Here is a 22,300-nt window from a genome sequence, read left to right on the forward strand (position 1 = left end):
AAGGCCTCGCTACGACATGGGGCTGGTGAGGACGTGACAGGAAAATGCAAAGAGGAGATGAGGGGCTGAGGTAAGGATCAGGAGACACAAAAAGAGGAAGGAAAAGTGAAGAAAGACATGTTCTCACTCGCTGTGGTAAGGAATGGGTACAAGTTCAAGCCAGTTCAGCTATGAGCCTTGAAAAGATTCGGCCTGTAGAGGAAACAATAACAGACAAATAGCCAAAATCTATACATATATACCTATACATGAGAGAATACACATGGCTGGAAGAAGCTCCAGCAAGTCTTTGCAGTAATGGAGAGTGTGAGTGTGAGTGTCTGTGTCTGTGTCTGTGTGTGACTGGGACGGTGAAAGCACCAACAGTCTACAGCCCCACCATCAGGGGGGAACATCATGGGCTCTATTTGTCATTGTTGGAGTAGAATTCAGCCCAGCGGCTCTCAAAGAAACGTCTCATGGAGTGTCCGGCCATTCCCACTTCTGACGTGTCCTCATTGAACAACTCACAGTTGTTGAAAACCAACTGAGCATCTGCTGCAAACTCCTCACAGCTGCAGTAGCTGAAGCGAAGAAATAAGAGGGAGAGGAACAGAACAAATTATTACCTTGAGTGGGGGTTGTATATTTGTATATAGTTGTATATTTAAAAAAAAAAAAAAAAAGTGATGGGATAAACAAAAATCTAAATAAATCAAATCAGATTTATTTGTATAACACCAAATCATAACAAAGTTACATCAAGGCACTTTACACATAGAGCAGCTCTAGAATAAACTGTTGATAAAATTATTTAAAGAGACCCAACAGATCTCCCGATGAGCAAGCACTTGGCAACAGTGGCAAGGAAAAACTTCCTTTAAGAGGCAGAAACCTCGGGCAGAAGCAGGCTCGAGGGGGGGGGGCAATCTGCCTCGACCGGTTAGGTTGAGAGTGAAACAACAGAAACATATCCAGGGGCAGAGAAAAGCAAATGCATTTAGGCGGACTACAGTTATCAGTGGGAAATAGAGTAGCGTAATACGATAATGATTAATTTAGAATCAGAATACTTTTTTTCCTCTGAAGTTGAAAGTGTAAGACCCCATCTATAGATTTTATTTTGTGACATATAAAGTCTAACTAATTTTATTTTGCTTTGTACTGCATTTCTTGGAATTAATATTTTTTTTTGGTCAATTCATTGTAGTTTTGAGAATGTTTGAAAATATTTAGAAACACTGTTTTATCCTGTATATCTGTAATTAGATGTGCAAGGTCATTTTAGCACATTTTAAAACCATAACAGAGGAAGTTTTTCCATGAAACCTGTAAAGCAGTGAACCCTGAATTATAGTATAATATAGTACATGTGGAGGGAGAAAAGAAAAAAAAAAAAAAACCCTAACACACACACACACACACACACAATTGTTTGATCTGCTCTTACCCTCCCTGTAGCAGTCTCTCTCTCATGGTGAGGAAGTCCATTGGGTTCTTGATGATGCGGCGGTAGCCTGGCACCAGTCGGGGGTTGACAGGTTCAAGGAATGGCCAGGCATCTGCATGAGCCTCCATCTCCATTAGAATGATCCTAAAATGATATTTATAATAAAAGAATTAGCATGAATTCATGGAAGAGTCATTTCCAAAACAAATGTCACCCCATAAACTTAAAGTCATTTTGTTTAACATGGATATAATCATTCTGCATGTGAAAGGCTCATCAACAACAGAGGTAGGACTCACTCGCAAAAGGTGAGGTCAGGCTGGTTGCGGGTTGTCATGCGACGGCGTTTGGTGCTGCCTCCTTCTCCAGAGTGTCGAGAGGATGAGGAAGGTGCCACTACATCTTTGTTTCGCGTTGCCATGCCAGAACTACGTCGTGTTGTGGTCTCGTCTTCAGAGCTGTCGTCCTCGTATCTTCTCTTTTTCACTCTGATCCTTGTTTTCGACAAACGTGGTAACTCACCCTCATCCTAAGAGACAGAATCAATAAAGAAGTAGATTAAGCTAATGAGGGACAAATGTAAAAAAAAAAATAAAATTTATTAAAATACCAGAAAGGAAGCCAAGGCTGCTAAATGCTCTTGATTCATCTAAAACGTTGTTTATGATGCTTTGTAGTACAGAATGACAGCAATGGTTCTTACCTTGGCAACACAGGTAGGACAAAACCAGTCTCCCTCTGGTACCTGGGTGATTTTGGGCCTCAGGCAGTACATGTGGCAGCCACGATCACAGCTGTCACATAACAACAGGCACTCATCATTGTCTCCCTTCCTGCAAACCTGGCAAGTCTATATATAAAAAAAAAAAGAGAGAGATCACAGAAAAGAAATCCTTATTGTTAAAAGCACGTTTTCAGCTTGCTAAACCAGGGTCCAGGAACAGTTGAATAAGATAGGTAGGTACAAACCACTTTAGTCACTGATCTCTCCCAAGCAATGGCCTTCTCCAGCTGAAGTAAACACAGGCACAGCTGAGGAGCGCTGCGACAGCGATCCAGAGCCTGCCGCCATGTTCTTAACCGAGAGGTGATTTCACTTTCCAGACTGTAAATGAAAAACATTATGAGGGACCAGGTTTATATTTAGAATATGTGAAAATATGTTGAGAACCCGTTTCTAAACCATGAATGTTCTTTTCACCTTATAACATCCATTGGATGCTCCTCTCCTGGTGTGGGAGTGAGGGGAGCCAGGCGCATCACTTCTGCTGGGTTCCACAGCGGCTCCTTCAAGTAACGCCTCTCGATGTTTCTTTCAAGATTAGCTAGCCGCAGCACAGCCAGGTCCAGAGGATGCGTGGCGATACGAGGCAAGCCAGACCACTCCTTCTTAGTTCGCACAATCCAGTCATCACGCGGGTCTGTGTCATGTTCATAGTATTGGAGGTCATCCCGTGTGGAGTCTGGATCTGGGATTGTGTAGGGCTGAAAAGGGGACAGAGTGAAGACAAGGAGAGGTCAAATATCAGTGAGCATCGTATCATTATGTACAAAATATATGGAATTGTTTTATAGAGTTAATGATTACCTGGAATTCTGCCATTGGTGTCTCAATGTTAGATTCAGCATCATTCATTGCGCTCTGAGGGGGAGCCTTGAAGAAAACAAAAGCAATATGCTTTTTTCAGCAATTTCGGGATATATTAAGTCAGAGACGTTTACGTTAGAAAAATGACAGGGTGTAGGATGGGAGAGAGATGGGCTACAGCATGTAAGATGGCAGCCAATTACTTTTCCACTATTTTCTATTTTTTCCCCAACAAGATTTCCACATTTTAATCTTCAATAACACCCTCAGTTTGCTTCTGCTTGCTGCACTTGAATTGTAGCCCCCGCCCTTTTTTTTTTTTACATTGTTGTATAAATTAAATGACAAATAAGTGTGTGATTTCTCACCTTCAGATGGAGGTCGGCAGCAATGACTCGCTGCTCCAGGTCCTCCACCCATTGCAGGGCACTGATGTCAGTTTCCATGGCTTTCTCCTGTACTTGCCATGGCTGTTGCAAAGCCTCCATCAGCACATCTTTCTCCTCTACCTTCAACTCAAATATTGGGTCTAGGAAAAAACACAACAAAAACTGCTTTAAGAATGCGACAACATGGAAGGAATATAATATTTGAAAACATGAGCACTAAGTATCACTTAAGGCAATCTGTGTACTATAAGCACTCACCATTGATAGTTTTGGTGCACATCTCAGCTAAGCTCTCCATATGTTTAGCCAAATGCTTATGGAGCACCTTCTCTCTAATGCCTCTTGGATGGAGGGCCTGTAAGGTGTTATACAGTTCCTCTGGCTCCTTGATCCACCACCAGCCCCTGACCATTGCTGGAAAAGAAAAATAAGAGTTTAAAATAAGACAGATATAGACAGTGAAATCTCCGGTTCATTTTGGTTTCTTAAACTTCAGAATCATAAGCCAGGAGAAAGGAGAATCAAATAAAAACAAAAGCTTTCCTCAGACTTTTTGTATAAAATTATGACACCATCTTTAAGCATTACTTACATGCTGGAATGGGCTTGACCACCATCTGTGTGAAGTACTGCTGTTCTAGCTCCTGGAACACAGAGTTGGGAGGGCGGCCGCGCCGCTTAGTTGCAGCTCCACGAGGCCCTCTACGGGCAGGGCTGCTGCCTCTGCTGCCTCTCCTCCGCCTGCGAGCTGGCCTGACAGGGGTGGTGGGAGTGGCCGGAACAGGAAGGATGGGAGCTGGAAGAAGCTGAGGTGGTGGTGGGGCATCACCAGGAACAACAGATGCAGAGAGAGGGGGACCATCCTGTGGTGTTGCTGAGGTCACAGGATCAGCAGTTGGTAAGCCAGGCAAGAGTGGGTCAGGCTGAGGGGAGAGACTATTTGTTAATAATCTATTCATCTTTTAAGTGTGTTATTTTAGGTAAGTTAAATGTTTTTGTATTGATTGTGATGGTCAAACCTGCAAGAGTGGAGCAGCAAGTGCAGGCAGAGTACTCGGGATCTGAGGGAGGAGTTTAGGAGGTGAGCTGGGTGAGCTGGGCATCTGAGGTTCAGTGAGAGAGTTATCATCACACGGTTGCTTGGGAAGCAGGTTGAACCACTGTCCCTGTTTCTCTGCCATCTCCTTCACACTCTCCTCCGGTCTATTACCATCTGGAGCTTCCCCTGCTGCTTTGCATGTGCCATTTGTCAGTGCTTCCTGTGATTGACTGAGCCAGTTCTGGAAAGCAGCCTGTGTGAGGTCTTGTGTGCCACTGTTTGGTGAGCCTGGCCTGTCATCACCAGCAGACCTGACACTACTTCGACGCCGGCGGCGGATCTTTGCTGTGCGAAGGTGAAGTTCCACTTCTGGTTTGATTTTTCGGGGGCGACCACGTCCTCTTGGCCTGCTCATAAGGGATGCAGTGCCAGGAAGCGGGTCCTCCTCTGGAGACAAAACTTGACTCTGGGCAGGGGCCGCAGAGGAAGGAGAGGAAGGTAGAGTAGCAGGTGGAGTGCTTGTCACAGCAACCTCTTCAACTTTAGGCTCCTTCTTGAGGAAAGTGACTGGCACCTCAGCTACAAGGACATCTGCAGAAGCTGGAACATAGAAATGTGAGGAAAAAGAAGATGAACAGGCTAAAACTTTTGTATGGTGTGGAACATTAAAATTTCTACCAGACTCACTCAACAGTTCTTCTGGTCCTTCAACTAGAACTCCTCCAAGGTGAGGCAAAGCCAGGTATCGGCGCCGGTAGCGATCCTGGCCCAGCAATACAGACCGCATGGAATGAGACGACTGTAGCAGCTTTTTACGGAAAAATGCTTGGCGCTGTGTGGAGATAGAAATACAGAGGAATATTTAGAAAAAGAAAGCACAGGACAAAATCTGCACAAGTCTTCACAAAAATCAGTCTTACTTTGGTTAGCTTATCTATCTGCCTTTCAAGCTCTGGAATGCTGGCATTGGTTGGACTCTCACTCTGCCGCAGGAAAAAAATATATATTTAATGTGGAAATCATCAGAGTCTGATTAAAAAGGAAATACAACAGAGTAGATACTTACATCACTGAGTTTGGGCTCTTCCTTGCGTGCACGACGGGAGCCTCTCTCCAGAACCACACTGTCCTCCAGACTAAAGTTCTCTTCCTCTGCCACTCTGGCACTGCGCCTCCTCTCCTCAAAACATAGCTCTTCCTCAGAGCGTCCAGTACGACGTGCTAGTGCCGCCTTCAGTCTGGCATGCACAAAAAAAATTCATGATCAAAATATAGTATAGCTTCATGTTTTGACTGATTAGGGATCTGAATTATAAACTATTCTCATTTGAATAGAGAAAAATATGATCTTACTTTCGTAATTTCCCCTCAATGATCCACTTATTTTTCCTGTAGGTTGTCATGTTTTCCAATGTGTTGTCAATGTCACTGAAAAAAAAAAAAAAAAAAAAAAAGCAGGCATTCATAAAATAACATAAATGCAGTCATAACTTAAGTGGCCAGGGAATAAATTATTAGTTATTAGTCTAACCTTGTCACAATGTTACTGCTGTTAAGCTCTTCCACCAGGAAACCGAGGATGGCTGCCTTGATGTCAGGAGACAAGGCGTGAAATGTTTTGGTCCTCAGTATGTTACACACCTCTGTCTCATAACCATGAGACTCCAGAAAGATGCGAAGTACTTCTGATACTGTGCTGCGGCTCAGCTCTAACTCAACCAACTTTTCCCCGAGGATCTTTACAGACTTAAGTTTGGAATAGAACAATAGAGATAGATTAAATATGCATCATTCTTTTATCAATAGAAAAAAAATTCTCAATTCATCACACATTCATTGTTTAGTTGATAAAATGTCATTACATCACTATAGAAGTCCAAGATGACATCTTCAAATTACTTGCTGTCATACAAAGAACAGCAGACTTTTTCCAGGCATTCTAAAAGTTAATGTTTGCTACATTTGCCAACAAATCATTTCTTTGTCAAATAAGACACCTGATAATATGATGGTAGGCCTGGATCATGGAGTGCAGCCTCCACCAGCTTGATGAGCAAGTCCTGCACTTCTCCTTGGCTGTCACCCAATCCTAAAAGGCCCTCCTGTAGGGTAGCAAGGTTGGGGATGTCCTTAGGTATATTAAGGCCGATCACCTTCCCATAGCTGTGTAGGAACTCAACCACAGCCAGGCAATGTGCAAAGGCTGTGCCAGAAAGAACAACACCAGGGATACGAGACAGCTCTGGCAAGGGCTGGTGGAGATAAAGTTGAAAGGTCATGATCTAAGTGACAAAATCTCTGCAGAATATATGACCTATACAAATTGGCTTTAAATTAAAACTCACTTTGTGGTCAGTAAGACACATGTCCTCTATGGGCTTCTTCAGCTCTTCTGCAATCAGCTGCTGTCTCTTTCGTTCCTCCAGTCGCCTCTGGGCCTGAGCTCTCCTCTCTGCTGCCCTCTTAGCTGACAGAGCAGCCTGAGCTGCCGCCTCTGCCTCTGCCTGAGCTTTAGCCAGTGCCTTTGCTTTACTCCGAGCACCCAGCACCCTCTTGCCCTGGGCTATTCTCTCCTCGTCTGTCTGCCTTACTGGTGCAGTAGGCTCGGCCTTAACTGACCTCCTGCGGCCAGGTTTCTTGGGCTCTGCAGCTGACTCTGATGCTGGCTGTGAGACCTGTGGGGCCATCAAGTCAGTTGGTTCAGCCTTCACCTCCAGGCCCTTTGCTTCCTGCTCAAGCTGAATCAACAAAGGAAGGACAAGTAGGACAAGTAGCAATTATGAAGAGGTGGTTGTGAGGATATTGCTGCCAAATTAGTTTTTGAGTGTGATACGTTCGTACCTTGGCTTTCTTTTTTTCCTCTCTAAGCTTTTTAAGCTTGGCATCCTCCCTTCTCTTCATTCTTGCCTAAAATGAACAGGAGTAACTAAATCAATTAGATATAAATAGCGAAACAGATTAAAATTAGAAATAGCTTTGACCACCTACCTTTCTCTTCATTTTCTTTTTGATTTTTGCAAGTTTCTCTTTTTCCTCCTCTGTAAGAGCTTCTATAAAAGAAAATACAAACAGCTGAATTACTGATTTTTTAGATTAAGATTAAGATTTAGAGATTAAGTGTAAAAAAAAAAAAAAAGATATGGTTTTAGACACATGAAAACCAAGCCATATCAAGCAGATCCCACACCCAGACCAGTTATTCCTGAACATGATCCTGAACTGAACATCCACTCACCCTTGGCCTCAAGCCGCTTCAATAATTTGGCATCCACTTTGCTAAGGAGGTCAATCATCTTCGGTTTGGGAGGTCTGCCAGGGCGACGAGTCTGCCCTCCCTTCGGGCCACGAACTCTGCGGGGTTTCTCTTTGTCAGGGTTTGGAGGTCGACCTCGTCGGCCAGTGATCGCCATGATCATAGAGGGAACTTCCTCATTAGCCAAGAGGACCCACTTCATGCCCTGTAACATTTAGCATAGAGTAATGAATCCCAGTGTCTTCTGCATGAAGGTATGAGTTTGACAGTGCTGTAGTTCTGATCCAACCCACTTAATGAACAGTAACAGAACGAACCTTGTTGTTAGGTATAGATAATGCTTGACCCAAAAAAACAAACAAACAAACAAACAAACAAAAAAAACTTTTCAATATTCACCAACCTCTGGAGTCTCTCTCTCTTCATAAAAATCTCCAACAGGCATACGTGGGCTGAAGCTGAAGTGTTCTCTGGTGACCACACTGTCTGTGTGTCTCTTCAGGTACTGAGATGAGCAATGAGGAGATGGCAGGATGGGCAAAGGAGAAAGAAAATAATGGTCATTGTTTTGACAGACCATTTTTGGTCTGTATTTTAGCTGGGAAAATGTACCTTTACTATTTCTGGGAACTGCTTCATTCTTCTTCCACATGGGGTGTAATACCAGGTTTCACCTTTCATGCGGTTCTCAGTTTTCTTCACGCGAATCTCCCTCTTCCATCTATGGTGAACAGACTTCATTACTACATTGTCTCACAGAGTACAGTGGCTTTTTGGACAATGAGGTATAACAAGTATACTTTAGTTGTAATTATACACAAATAGTACACTTAGAAAACATTTAATAAGTGAAGTAATAGGTAGGTAGGTTTTCAGAAGTCAGACCAAATGTATCACAAGGGGAAACCAGACTCATTAGTTCCCTAATTCACAATTGATAATATTGTGGGTTTTTTTTTTTTTTTTTATAAAGTCATTAATTTTTTTTACTGGTATGAACTAAAATAGGAACATGGAGAGCATACTGTAACACAAAAGCAGAAAACTTGAAATCTATCTGGCTCTACTCCAATTATCTTTTTTTGTAATCTGAATTTTGCTGCTTCTATAATCTATAAAATAATAGCATATAGTAGGTATCCATTCTGACAAAAAGATGGAAATTGGGCTAACTACAGCTCAAACTAAATCAAAACAACACTTTTGAGTGTGTGTCAGACTGTGTTAACTTAACATCATAAAATTCAAATAAATGAACCGTTGATGCCGAAAAACATTCAACGATCTCATTGGCACACTGCCTTTCATTTGGATTTTAAGTCTCAAGCAAATAATTACCCATGCAACAAAGGGAACTGGACCTGTTCCTCTGTCGCAACCCTCCGTCTGTTGGATTCACCTGTTAAGAAAACCAAGTTTAGCATTAGACTGTGATATTATGTATCAACAAAATGCCATGATAGGGCGTATGCCATGATAGGGTGTACGCCCTCACCACAAACAACTCTCTAGCCCATCTTTATTACCTGCTGTTGAACTGTCGTCATCATTTTCATCATCATCATTAGCAGTCGTTTCAGCATCTTGTTTAGGTGTCTTTACCACGTTTCCATCTTGGTCTTGCTTCTTGACCCTTTTTGCCTTCTTGGGTTTGTTGAATTCCATGTTGATAGATGCTGCATTGGCAAGAACCGCTTCAATTGTGGCTGTAATAGAATCCACCTCTTCCGTGGGAGGTCCCGCCTCGCCAGGTACATCTAATGGTTCAATTTTGAGGGACTTCTTCCTTTTTCGGCCCGTGGCTGGCTCCTCATCAGTCTTGATTTTCTCCACTTTAGGGGTGCGAACACGTGGTTTTCTCTGGGTTTCTTCAGGAGCTTAAAAAGAAAAAAGGGAAAACTTATTTTAAATAAAGTAGAACAATTTTACATGATATTTCATTGAAATCTGAATGTTGAATACCTGTGGTTTTAATCCACATTGCCTTTGGAGTCCGAGGTTTGCGTGGTTTCCCTGGGGTTTTCCGCTGTCCCCCTGGAGCCGGCACAATCTGATCAGTTACTTGTTGGAGTGGATGTACAGCAGGGCTCTCCGCTGGGGTACTGAAGGCAATGAAGTTTTCATCCCTCATCTTGAAACTTGGCGGAGACATTGCCTCATTAACAGTTGTTTTAATGCTTATTCGTCCAGCTGAGTCAGGTGTATCATGCCCTCTGGACTCCCAACCTGCTTTAGGCCCTAATTAAAACATGAAAGAATTATGTTAAATTGTGTCAGCATAAAGTGCAATCACAGGCTAGTGATAGAAAAACAGAAAGATCTGTATAAGATAAGCTGGCAACAATGAAAGGAGAAAAGTAATATTTTATGGACACATTTGGACATTTACGATAAATAATTAGACAGATAAACTCATATATACTGCTTGTCAAAAATTTTTCCATGATGATGGCTTCTAAGACTGTACCTTGACTAGCAGGCACAAATGAGTGTGTGCTGGACTCTTCCATCTCAGTGGTGTTTAGAGAAGACTCCAGGATTGAATCCCCAGTGATGTGGTGACTGTTCTTAGTCTCCTCTGTCAAAGAGGTTTCCCCTTCTCTGGTAGAGTTCAATGTATCATCTCTAGAGTCTTCCACTGAGAAACTGCTATCTCTAGTGGTGTAAAATGGAGTAGATGATTCCCCTTCAGCGTAGGAGGTGCTGTCGAACTGAGCAGAGTCATCTATGCATGAGCTGTCACCATCTAAAAGAGAAGTCTTTTCAAAGACAGAGCTGGCTTCAAATCTAGAAGGTGTGTCACATGTTGAGTTAATGAAACTTTCTTCATCAGTCAGATGTCCTATCCTGCTGTGAAGCGGTGGAGACCTTTTCAGTGGGGTTTGCTCCGCCATGGAGTCCTCTGTCTCAGAGGTGTCACTGAGAATACTTCTTGACTTTTTATCCGAAGCAACTGTGGTCTGTAAATGTTTCCCTGGAAGATCAGTGAAGGATTTATTAGAACAAATTTCAAATTTGTCACTTCCGCCTTCCACCTTTTGCAGTGTCCTTGCTGTGCCTGAATCAAGCTTAGGCAGGTGTTCTTCTGGTTTTCCATTTCTGTTATTACTGAACGTGTGCCTATCCTCACTATGACCATGATTTTCTGGAATGGGAGAAGACTGCTTTAGTGCACAAGGATGAGTGGTATTAACTGAATGCTGCTCAGAGTCAGAACTTTGGACCACTCCAGAGGAAATATCCATTGCAGGAGGCAAAGACACCAAGGCAGGAGGGGCGGACACAGGTGCAGTCCTGGAGGCTTGAGTGGTTAGAAGAGGTAGGGTAGATCGAGGTTGGACAGTAGGATTTTCAGCTGGAGAGGGTACATTCACCCTTCCTGGTGGTGGTGATGATGCTGCTGAAGGGAAAGAGGAATGACCAGTGTCAATAACTGGAGGAGTCTGTGTCTGATACTGGGATGTGGTCACTGGTTCACAGGGTTTATTCCCAACTGACAGAGGAACTGGCACAGACATGGGGGATGACAATGCTGATAAAGAAGAGCCAGGTGGTGTTGAGGTCAAAGGTGCCAATACTGGCAAGGGGGATGGAACCAGACCAGCTGATGAGGAATTTGTACCCACAGATGACAAGGCAGCCATCAATTTTGAGGGTCCAGGCATTTCATGCTGGGCTCCAGAATGTTCAGGAAAGCAAGATACCTTAGATCCTTGAACCATCTGCTGAAGAGACGAGATGGGTGCAGACATTGAGGAAGAGGGTGTGGATACTGTGATGGGAGGGGAGATGGTTGTATGAGCTCCAGAAGCTTTAGGAGGCAATGCTGACTGATGAGCCACAGAATCCAATGAAGAAGAGACTGGGGGGACCAAAGAAACTGCAGCAGGTCTAGACTCAATATTAGCTGTTGCTAGAGGTGTAGACAATTTTAATGGTGATACCAGCAGGGAGGAGGGAGGGGACTCTGCTGTAAGATGTTTGGATCCAGCAGGTGTTATCTCAGCTGTAACAGAAGAGGAAGGTCTGAGTCCTTGCACCAATAGGGGTGGTGAGGAAAGTCCGGGGGGAGTGGCTGCAGAGGAAGCGGAAGATACACTGGGAGGTGCTGGGATGTGTGTTGGAGTAGATTCTACATCAATGGGTGAAACATTTGGGGGGCCGGGAGCAGAAACAGAAGATCCAGTGACAGCAGGAGATGCAGAGGCCTTGGTTAGAGACACTAAGGCAGGTGATGGAGAAACAGAAAGCTGAGATGAGATGAACTGGGGAGATTGATTAACAGCTGCATCTCTGACAGGAGAAGCAATCTCTGGACACGGAGTTGGTGGTTGGTCAGAATGCGGCCGATAATCACCTGTAGGTCCCATGTGAGCTGCAGATGGTTTGGCCTGGAAACTGTCAGTTTTGAGCAGTCTCTGGGTAACCGGTGCCCTTTCACTGCCATTATAGCTTGTGTCTACTTCCTTGACAGTTTCCCGTGCATGTCCTAAAAGATAAACAAAATAGTCAATGTTTGTTATAAATAGAAGCTGATGACAGACACTTGAAGGGTTTTTTTATATAGAAATAGTAATATTCTAAAGCAAAAAATGTTTGAGGCATTAGTTTTCCTGAGCAACAACCTAAACCATAGTTGTACACTCTGCAGCACACGGTCAAACAGTGGCATCTGCTGGTTAAATTTTGGCACTTGCTACTATCAAGAACTTGCAAACTGACCCAGCACGTATGACTTGTAGGGCAACAAACAGAAAGTGCCTTCACCAACTATTAATCTGTGAACTCTACATTGATTGTTAGGTCAACACATTGTGACAGAGTAGTAAAAAGTGCTCCAAAACATACATATTCATCCTTCATGCATTTTCTATCAGTATAACAGCAAATCTCAGAAATATTCAGGCCTGTGCCCAGTTGGTATGTAACAAGCTAAAACAAGAACTGTCTTTGAACAATATAATTGACATACAGCACACTTGTCATATGAATTATCAGGGAGTGTCATCCTATTATGGTCAAAGAGGAAGAAGAGTTAAATGAGTATCACTCAATGGTTATATTAAGTGAAGGAGGAACTGTAAGTATCAGTGACACAGTTTGAGTCACACAAAAAATAAATAAATAAAATAAAAACAAAACTCTAGGTCAAGAGATAGCAACCAGAGATAATTATCTCAAATTGTAGAGCTAGTTAATTACATATACATCTGTAATAAATATTTCATGTGGGAACATAAAAGGCTTAAAAAATGAAAATATATCTGCTACCAAAAAAAATAATAATAATAATAAAAAATAAAAGTACAATAGTAACCTTGCATGACTGAAGACATTCCCACGTTTCCATCCCTGTTGTGGCTCTTGGGTGATCCACTATCCTGCACTCTTGATGGTGACATCATTGGCGTGGGGCTCATCCCCACAGGGAGAGGGCTGCCAGTGCCCCCTCTGCCTAAGCTGTGGTGCTGAGGGCTGCCACGTGGAGGAGTAAAATTTTGGGCTCCTGCGGGCATCATCTGAGCCTGGGCTTGAGACTGTGACTGCTGTGGTGTCTGTTGCTGAGGGGATGTTAGGGTCTGATGCTGGTAGTAGGGCATCCCATTAGGCATAATGCCATAATGCTGGGGTTGCTGGTGTTGCTGGTGGTGTTGGTGAGGGTGACGGTGGGAGTGGAGGTGCTGCTGTGACGGCTGATGTGGGGGAGGCTGTAAGGACTGCTGCTGCTGGTGATGCTGTGACGGCGTAATCCCAGGATGTGCCTGATTCTGGTAGGTCCCATACATATTGTGGGAATTATAACCTATCTGCTGTGGTGCAGGACTGCTCCTGTTCCAATACTGACTCCCAGTAATAGGCATGTTTGGTGGGCCTGCCACTGGGGGCTGATGAGAGCTTTCAATTCCCCCATTCAGTTGGTACTGTCCATGACCCTGGAAGTGGTGCTGTGACTGAGGCTGCACCATCCCAGGTGTAGGTTGTTTCTGGTGCATCCCATGCCCAGCAGAGGTGCCCATGGCTGGACCATACTGAGGGTGCCCCCCCCACAAGTAGTCATAGCCCATGCTGCTCTGGTGGTGGTTGCTCATGTGTGGGTAAGTGGCTGTTGTTGGGTGGGAACCAGGCACACCGGACCCGTGTACAGTAGTGGCGCCATTCACATTCATCTCGCCATTCATATCTGTTTTACATAGAAAGATGTCAAATTTGTTGCAATTTGCTTTGGTATAAAATGAACCATCTCTAAGAATTAGAAATTCAGATGGTGAAGTCTGGCCAAAGTATGTGAGCTTTCCAGAACAAGGCTCACTTTATTTAACATATAGATACTGTGCTTAAGGTTGGTAATACATACTCTTCCCCTGCTGAGGAAAACTCATGGAGGACCCGTTAGTATAAAGAGAATCCCCTGAGGAGAGTTTCAGTCCTGAGTTTGCTGAGGAGTGGGTGCCATAGTTGAAATGATTATTTGACTCCATCTGAAACAGAACGAACAAAAATGATTAAACACGCGAATGTAGTTCCTACCACACAGCCCTCCTCCTCTTCAGTGAAACGCACACAGCCACAGCTCAAAATGCCTGTTCACGGCAACACCAACCCTCTAAATCACCAATTCATTATTTATTTCATATTGGTTTAGCCTCAAGCTGTTCTGCTGACAGACGAGGGGAAACGTGAAAACGCACTATTTCCCCGTTTAAATGTCTGTTTCAGATGTTTTTTTCGTTTTGTTTGCGAGCTACAATTTGTGACAGCACCATTTCGCTTCGACAGCAGCCGTCAAAATGTCGCAGGCGACAGCAGCAGCAGATTACAGGCCCCGGCGAGCCGTAATGGACAGTCTGAATATCACGATGGAGGCTCATCATCGGCGCTGATGAGGCGCCGCTAACACGAGCAGCCTCCTCCGGTCTACCGTGACTAATGCTCGGCCCTGCCAGCCGAGACCCGGCGGCCTAACAATGCGGGGATTAGCGAGAATATTTACAGTCACTCTGAGGCCTGGAGGCTGGGGGGGGTGTTCCCACACGGAGCTCACAGTTTCACACTTCCATATCATCGCAACGCAAAGTGGCCGTGTATGGATACTTGATTTCCTAATTCAACCAGGAAGGCCGTTGTGAGAGAAAAAACTGGCGATGCGTTAGCTAACATCGCGCTAGCTGTGCTGTCAAACAAACAATTCACTTTAAAGCCCCGCCGGTCCGTTCATCTAACAACAGATGCTGGTAACATCACAAATAATCCTTTTAGAGATTAAATTGGTGGTTTAATTTAGCGTGAAACTCCCGACACTAATTATTCTCCACATCAGTTCCAAGGTTATTTAGCTAAAGCATCACAATAGAAACTAGCCAACACGCTAGCTATGTGGCTAACTGATGTAGCATCCTTAACGTTTACCCGGAGTGAGATCGGTACTTAAAGCTGCGATGTTAGCCGATAGCCGTCCAGCAGGTACCGCAACCACGCTTGTGTAGATCCATGATGCCCATGAGCAAGGTAGAGAGCTTCTGGTGAAAAATAAACATCGACCGATTTAGTTGAGAGTCACTATGACGTTAACTCGAGTCTCGTTTATTAACAGATGGAGGCGTGCTCCCTTTTGTTCGGGGGCTAGCGTTAGCTAGCAGCCAGAAGAAGTTACATTGTTTACGCTGCACGCACACAGACAATTTTTTGCAGAGCATCATCCTCCCACACTGCCATCATCAAAAGTTTCGCTCATATTACAGCTTAAGCCGTCCAACCTTTCGGTCCTTGGGTTTTGAAGGCGCCGATGCTTGTAAATCTTCGTCTTAAAGAATATACGGGCGAGGATGGCACGGTGATAAATAATAAACAACTATTCCCTAACCTTTGGGTTTTAAATTAGCAAACATGGCTGGTGTGGTCCGGCGCAGCCATGATCACACAACAGCGCGAGCGGCGCTAATTTCACAACAATTTCCACGTATACATCCGGTCGCGTGCCTTCAACACACTTCAAAACAAGACACCGAAATGTTAGAAAAAAAAGGGGGGGGGGAGTATAAGTATAATCAGTAATGTGTTCTTAAAGTATCAGAAGGGAAATGAATCCGTAAACTGGAGGAATCCTCCCATGTGATGTTTTTATTATTATACAGTTGTATCAGTTTGGGAACCCCAGGGGAAAAAAATCACATTTATATTTGAAAAAGAAAAATAGTAGCTGCATGTGGAGAAATTTGGAAGCCGTTAAGTCAGTTTGGGGAAATGCTTTTATCTGTAAAAAATATTTGAAGGCTGTCTTAAATTTTCACTGACTAAACCCTAACCCAGTCCAGGGACTGTGAAGTTAAAAAAAGCTTCAGTCTGTGTTATCTGATTCGTGGGGGATTTTGAGATCTCCTCTGATGTTTGTCCTTTCTCCTATATTCAGTTTGATATTTGTGACTTGACAATGATGATGACCATTGCATCCACAAAAGACTTGTTTTTAATGCAGTCTGTTCTTCAAACTATCTGTGCAATGTGTTCACTCTGTATGCATTAGTTATTAATGTAGGGTCAGAAAAGTTTTATTTCAGATTCAACCTTCAGCTGCTGTGGTTGCCAATCAGAAATTATAATGTATTAAGCCACTTTTGTACAGTTGTTCAAATGTCTCACCTTTAAATTTAAATAGTTCTTTCACATTGATACATTCATAACTATCACATAATACTATAACTCTTATTTGTCAAATAATTGAATACTTTACACAGATATAGAACTGACCGTTCTGCATGCTTGCTTCTACTTTGATATCCATATTAAACATATATTAAAATATATTTAATTGAGGTGAACACTGTGAAAACAGGATTAAACAAGTAATTCAAAACCATTGTTCATTGAATCTATTGCTACAAGTAATTTTTTTACATACTGTTTTTAAATTAACTAAGGACGGCAGTCAAATATTGATTGCAGCTTTTGATAACAGCCAACATACAATATCTGATGATGATCCATGACAGTATCATGTATGTATGTATGATGCATGCTTTTATTTTAAGATGCTTTGTGGTGATCACAGGAAGCTGTTGTGGCTCACTGTAGTCACCTTTTCAGAAATGACAGTGAGGAAATCAGGCCTGAAGAGGAAGTATGCTAATATCCTGGGCCAAAGAGCCTGCAGGTTTCTGGGTCCCAGTGCCGAAACATACTGACTGTAAAGTTACATGATCCAAAAACTACAATAAAATACAAATACTATTAATAAGCGAGATTCCTTTTGATAAATAATTTAAAGCTTCAAACTTCTCTCAAGCTTCATCGACAAACTTTATCCTGAAAACTATTTAATTTTGAATATGCCAGTGCGAGTATCACATATCTTCAGTATCTTCGGTGTAATGAGAATCTCTAAAGGTGCCATTTTACAATAACTGTAGGTTAAACTTACCGTACAGCTCTGCAAATCCAATATAAACAATTTGCTATAAACTCCTTTATGATGGCTGTAATGGGGATTTTATTTTTTAAAAATTACAAAATTGGAGTCTTGCTGCTCTGTAGGTAGGGAGGGAGGGGGGCATTTCATAATCCCTTCATGGCTAGCCTGCATTAGAGGTGTTCCTACCATTCTACTGGGGTAATTTAACATGGGACAAAATCTCAGAATTAAATGTATTCCACATTCTACACTAACACAAAACATGTCATCACAAAGTAAACTATATTTTACAATAGGATTAATGTAAAATGTGAGACCCGTTTTGCTGATTTAGACTATACATGTTCAACAAAGCATCCAGTAAATCTCTTTTAAAGTGGAAATATAGTTACAGATTTTGGAATGAAATAAATTTACTATACAATTCTATTAACCCTGGAACACGTCATTTCTAATACAATTGCATATTCAATTACCAACCTGCTCCCCCAAATGTATTCTGTTATAAATGATCCATTTTCCATTTATCCTGGAGGGATGAGAGGGTGGGGGTGGGGTGGAAGGGTTAAACCACAATGAGCTTTCAAAAAAAAAATAAATAAAAAAAAATAAGGCACAAGTTGTAACTAGTCAAACAATTGAAAGAGTCAAGTATCTTTCACAAAAACAGGCATTAAAATGATTCTTAAACAGTTTATTAGAAAGATGTAGACAATAAAAAAAGAATTTCCACTGTATTTCAACATTACTTGTCTCCCCTTACATTTTATTGACAGTGCAAATATAATTTGGTCATTACACGTCGCCATATCGGTCCAACACTCCCTTACCAAAGAGGGAGGATCAGTTCTGGATGAACATATGAAAAGAAACTGGAGGATAGCAACAAACCATACGATACTGAGGCCCAACCAAGCTTCATGCCTCTTTCTCAGCAGCAAAACATTTCACCTTGCTTCTGCCGTCTAACATGAGTATGCATGTTAGCTGGGTATGCAGGGAGGAACTGTTAAGATACCAAGCCTTTGGAATTTATTCAGATTACCAAAGTAAGTGAACACTGGGAAGATACAAATGTTGCTGCAATGATTTAAGATTATTCCAATTGTACAAACATTAAACACTAAGTAAAGGGAAACATGTAAGCTGGAAGGTTAAGCTACGGAAACAATGACTGGCTTCCTGGATAACTAATTCACAGCACATGGAAGGCTTTGGAGGAACCCAATCAGTAAATGCATCTAATTCTTCTGATGTACATAGCTAGTTTTCTCAAATCATGGGATAAACTACACTGGCTGACTAACTTAAAACCACAACATTGGGAATGGGTGGGCCTTATCATTTTAAACCACAAATCATTTGAAAACAGATTGTAAATCTCTTAACATGTATTGCTCAGCTGAGGACAACTATACAGCTTTTCCAACAAATAATGTGTTCTTAGTTGTAATATTTAACAGTAAAACAAAATACCCAAAAGGTGCAGTACAGCAAATGGAAGTGAAGATAGCTGCTCTGTACAATACCATGCATATCAACCTTCAGTGGACTGATTGGTCAAGACTTTGGAGCTGAGGCTATGGATTTAAATATGACTACTGACTCATATGTACAGTTGTTTGTCACTGCCTTCAATTTCAAGATATACATTTTTCTTGTCCTCTGTTCTTCCATTTTCCTCCCAGAGTTGTTTATTCCAAATCTGGCATTTCTGAAAGTAAAAGTAAACAAGAGCTAACATTCAGTCTTTGATCCAAACAGTTGAATTTGTGTTGTTCAAAAAGCTCGGGAAAACTTACTCTCGTCATCACTATCTGCAGACTCGTCCTACAAAAACAAAAAAGGTAAAAATCGGGTTGAGAAATTTTAGTAACTATCTAATGTGATGATTTGATGAGAGTTTACCACAAAAAGTAGGATGTTTTGTTGAATAAAAGGGGAAAAAAAATTTTCTTACATCATCTGCACCGTCTAGATCCGGTAAGTCATCCTCACCCCCCATGTTGTTCATCATCTGTAAGAAACCAACATGAAAGATGTCTTTTTTTTTTTTTTTCTTTCTTCAAAGAGATAAACTTTGAGTTTAAAGCTCAGAAGTCTCATCTGTCTGGTTGCCATACAAAATTATTCCATCACAGGTGGAATGGCAAGACCTTGATGTCACCCAGTGATTGGGTGTCGCTTTGTCGCCTCAAATTTGTACTTAGGTAATTGCCATTGATTTTTGTTTTTTTACCAGAAGAAGCAATATTTGGAAAGGTCAGGTGCATGGCAGACGCTTACATTTGAATGTATTATGATTAGAATATTTTTCATATTTTTAATCTGTTGACATATTATTCCACAAAAATGTCATTTTCCCACACATTTTTGGCCAAATGCCCGAGGTAAATTTGTGGACATGTCTATGATATTGAATATATGCTTTTAAAGTAGGAAGAATGATGTCATTCCTATTTATTATAGTGCTCACGTCTGAGAATTGATCAAAGTTGCCTATTTCTTCATCCGAGTCGTCTTCCCAGTCTTTCCAGTTGTTGAAGTCCACACTGAGCCAACTCAGCTGTGAAAACACAAACCAGTATTTCAAATTTCCAGTACACATTGTCCTCTTGATTTAAATGATTATGTTTGACTGTGTGTAACTGACCTTAGCCTTCTCTTTTGTTAGCCTCGGCCATGCTTTCCCTGGCTGTGCCTTTCGTAAATAGCACAACACTGAACGATCTGTGCGTTTGTGTTTGGATTCCTGCATCAATGCAAAAAGACACCGAAAAATGTAATAACTTTCCAGAAACTGTACAATCCCATTTGCAGGATTGTGTGAAGTCAAAGCAAAGATTCAGAGAATATTACTTACATTTTCATCAATAGCTTCAAAAAGGTCTATTTCATTCTCATGTTTGACATTGTCAGTTCCTCCAATACAGCTGTTGAGTAAACAAAAATCAACATCATGGAAAACAAAATTTTAAATATAACAGACAAATTCAAACAAGTTCAGGTTCTAGCTGACACAAAAACTTTAAAGCTCAAAGGTCTTGTGCTCGGTAATTTGTTTTGACAGATGAGTAAAAACAGATTTTTTGTCTCAAAAGTCTGATTGATTCAAGCAAATCATGGTAAAATTCCTGCAATCAATACTAAACTTTACTCATTAAAAGTAGAATTAGAAGCCAACAACAACAAAGTCAATCATACACATTTTTTATTGTGTACTTTACATGCTGCCATAAGGAAACATACCTGAAAGCACACTTTGTTTTATCAAAATTGACTTTAACATCTTTGCTGTCTGCTACACAGAACTCTATAAAAACAGAGTCCCTCCTATCGTACCACTTGGCAGTTGCTGGATGCCTGTGAAAAGACATAAAATATCACAAATAAAGACATTTAACAGTTGTTTCAGAACTCCAGACAACACTGTTTTCAAGACACAATGAGTAAGCAATTGTAATTCCCTGTGCACATTAAAAATGCAGCTCTGTCCTTGGTACAGAATGCTAAACAAAATGGATCAAGCCCAAATCTTTCTTTCAAAATTTCTTGTAAATGGCTTTTCTCATAAGAGCTACAACATTAAAAATACATCAGTGTTATTGATATGTGGGCAAGATGACAAGTCCAACAGCCTGCCACTGAAAACACCATGTATCAAGTTGCCACACAGCATCCAGTTACAGTGCTCATGTATTGATAAGCCTTGAAAGTGAATCAAGCCGAATTAACAAGATACTGGGACACTTAATATTCATACTATTTATTTATAGCCAAATCAGTTACCTCAGGGTAATATATGCATACACATTTTTAGCAGTATATTATGCCAATTACTACAATTACAGCTGATCAAGCAATCAGTTTACAATTATTTGAACAGCAAGATATACAGGTATGTTAAATTTATCAATAATACAAATAATCTTTTGTGACACCAATTTAACAAGTTGCAAGACTGAAACCGAAAGATATCCAGCTTGCTATCATGCATGGGGGGGCTTTGTATGTGAACTAAACAATTCAGATATTAGTGTAGTTGTAGTTGGTAATTGGTTAACAGACTCATAGGTGCAGCTTTAAGACTAACTTTAATTTTATATGTGCAGCTGCAAGGCACAAGGGAAGAACCCATTAGCCTTTTCACACCACAAGAAGCAAGGAATAATCAACTTTAATTAGATTTTTCCCTTCATTAAACTTAAGAGGTGATTGGTAACTCACTGAGCTGTCCCCCAGTGGTTACAACTAATCATTAACGACTCCATGACCTCTGATTATTACTAAATTCAGATTTTTTTTAATCTGTTTTGGATTTAATCACGGGAATATTTGTGAATACTACTCTCCTTTTGGTATCGGAGCGATGGCCTCATTAACCAAATCTTCTTACAAATGATCGCGGGCTAATAAGAAGCTAGTAGCGTTAAAAAATGTTCATTAGACCCTGATCAAGCTTTTCACAACTTCGCCACCAAGCGGCTCAGGAATCATAGTTCTAGCTTTATTTCGAATATTCCAGTTTTTAATTTGAAAAGGTCATATCGCGACTTCTGACACAGTCCCAGTCTTAGTCTAACGATCAATGAACACACTGCTAGTCAAGCTAACGGCGCTGAGGCTAGCCGCTACGTTAGTTAAGCCATGCGGTGCACCTGACTCAAACCGCCGGCAGAAGTAGCCATTTTTACGGCTAATGCCGGGAGGTACGGTCCGTTGCTATCACCATTATCAAACGAAGTTAATAAAGCTGATACTTGGCGAGTAACCACCGGCTTTTAGATGAGTGAGGCAAGGCCATCCTCCCGCCTTTCCGAGCATGCAAGCATGTTGTCTGACGGCTAACGCTAGCACCTAAGCTAGCTCAGCATGCCGTGCTACCACTTATTCAGTTTTTTCCCAAACTAACGCCGCCTTTCCGTCACTTACATGTCTGGGCGCGAAGTGGGCCTGGTTCTCGCCGATAAAGCACTGTTGTGAGGGGAGCGGTGGTGCAGGCAAAACGACGGAATGTGTCCCACACGCAGTCAAAACGGACGCCTCTAACCCCGGTAGCCTGTGATACTACGGATCTTCGTGCGTATCCCGGGTGGAGAATCGGAGTCATGACGCAGTCGGAGCGTACCAGACGTTTCTAGAGCTTTCAGCCACAGCTGCGGCCGCTAAGAGGAACAGACGCGCATTTAACGGGAT

At 41.9% G+C, this 22,300-nt stretch overlaps 2 protein-coding genes across 4 annotated transcripts in view; both read right to left on the minus strand.

Annotated features, from left to right (window-relative positions):
* Positions 1-15,629, minus strand: part of baz2a (bromodomain adjacent to zinc finger domain, 2A) — a 16,972-nt gene extending 1,343 nt beyond the window's left edge. Inside the window, exons 1-31 of one of the 3 annotated variants that reach the window (XM_029506272.1) lie at positions 15,453-15,629; positions 14,054-14,177; positions 13,016-13,879; positions 12,056-12,187; positions 10,166-11,920; positions 9,661-9,936; positions 9,225-9,575; positions 9,037-9,097; positions 8,311-8,419; positions 8,102-8,203; positions 7,681-7,903; positions 7,434-7,495; positions 7,287-7,352; positions 6,791-7,183; positions 6,443-6,697; positions 5,977-6,191; positions 5,799-5,873; positions 5,512-5,683; positions 5,366-5,428; positions 5,133-5,277; positions 4,426-5,045; positions 3,999-4,329; positions 3,665-3,820; positions 3,386-3,546; positions 3,018-3,083; positions 2,631-2,914; positions 2,399-2,534; positions 2,133-2,279; positions 1,729-1,958; positions 1,430-1,573; positions 1-563 (exon numbers count right to left, since the gene is read on the minus strand). The exon at positions 1-563 is cut by the window's left edge and continues 1,343 nt beyond it. In XM_029506272.1, coding sequence (XP_029362132.1) covers positions 404-563; positions 1,430-1,573; positions 1,729-1,958; positions 2,133-2,279; positions 2,399-2,534; positions 2,631-2,914; positions 3,018-3,083; positions 3,386-3,546; positions 3,665-3,820; positions 3,999-4,329; positions 4,426-5,045; positions 5,133-5,277; positions 5,366-5,428; positions 5,512-5,683; positions 5,799-5,873; positions 5,977-6,191; positions 6,443-6,697; positions 6,791-7,183; positions 7,287-7,352; positions 7,434-7,495; positions 7,681-7,903; positions 8,102-8,203; positions 8,311-8,419; positions 9,037-9,097; positions 9,225-9,575; positions 9,661-9,936; positions 10,166-11,920; positions 12,056-12,187; positions 13,016-13,879; positions 14,054-14,177 — 7,878 coding nt within the window. In that variant the 5' untranslated portion in view covers positions 15,453-15,629 and the 3' untranslated portion in view covers positions 1-403. Of the gene's footprint in view, positions 564-1,429; positions 1,574-1,728; positions 1,959-2,132; positions 2,280-2,398; positions 2,535-2,630; positions 2,915-3,017; positions 3,084-3,385; positions 3,547-3,664; positions 3,821-3,998; positions 4,330-4,425; positions 5,046-5,132; positions 5,278-5,365; positions 5,429-5,511; positions 5,684-5,798; positions 5,874-5,976; positions 6,192-6,442; positions 6,698-6,790; positions 7,184-7,286; positions 7,353-7,433; positions 7,496-7,680; positions 7,904-8,101; positions 8,204-8,310; positions 8,420-9,036; positions 9,098-9,224; positions 9,576-9,660; positions 9,937-10,165; positions 12,188-13,015; positions 13,880-14,053; positions 14,178-15,105; positions 15,216-15,452 lie in introns of all 3 variants that reach the window. The other 2 variants (XM_029506271.1, XM_029506270.1) reach the window with 2 other exon arrangements.
* A 2,148-nt stretch (positions 15,630-17,777) lies between these two features.
* On the minus strand, positions 17,778-20,493 carry ptges3b (prostaglandin E synthase 3b (cytosolic)). Its single transcript, XM_029505964.1, has 7 exons — positions 20,354-20,493; positions 19,968-20,037; positions 19,758-19,856; positions 19,581-19,670; positions 19,065-19,121; positions 18,907-18,934; positions 17,778-18,818 (listed from the first exon to the last, which is right to left on the minus strand). The coding sequence occupies exons 1-7, from the start codon at positions 20,479-20,481 to the stop codon at positions 18,799-18,801; spliced, it is 492 nt and encodes a 163-aa protein (XP_029361824.1). The 5' UTR covers positions 20,482-20,493; the 3' UTR covers positions 17,778-18,798.
* Between the last annotated feature and the right edge of the window lie 1,807 nt (positions 20,494-22,300).

The sequence above is a fragment of the Echeneis naucrates genome, chromosome 7 (genome assembly GCF_900963305.1).
Source record: "Echeneis naucrates chromosome 7, fEcheNa1.1, whole genome shotgun sequence".
NCBI classification, from domain to species: Eukaryota; Metazoa; Chordata; class Actinopteri; order Carangiformes; family Echeneidae; genus Echeneis; species Echeneis naucrates.

What these genes read in the sequence shown, in the direction of transcription:
- ptges3b (XM_029505964.1), bottom strand. Translation starts at nt 20,481, where the DNA reads ATGTCTTTTCACAGGCATCCAGCAACTGCCAAGTGGTACGATAGGAGG. An exon ending in TTGAAGCTATTGATGAAAAT is followed by an intron (nt 19,857 to 19,967) that starts GTAAGTAATATT and finishes GCATTGATGCAG; the next exon opens with GAATCCAAACACAAACGCAC. An exon ending in TGCAGATAGTGATGACGAGA is followed by an intron (nt 18,819 to 18,906) that starts GTAAGTTTTCCC and finishes TTTTACTTTCAG; the next exon opens with AAATGCCAGATTTGGAATAA.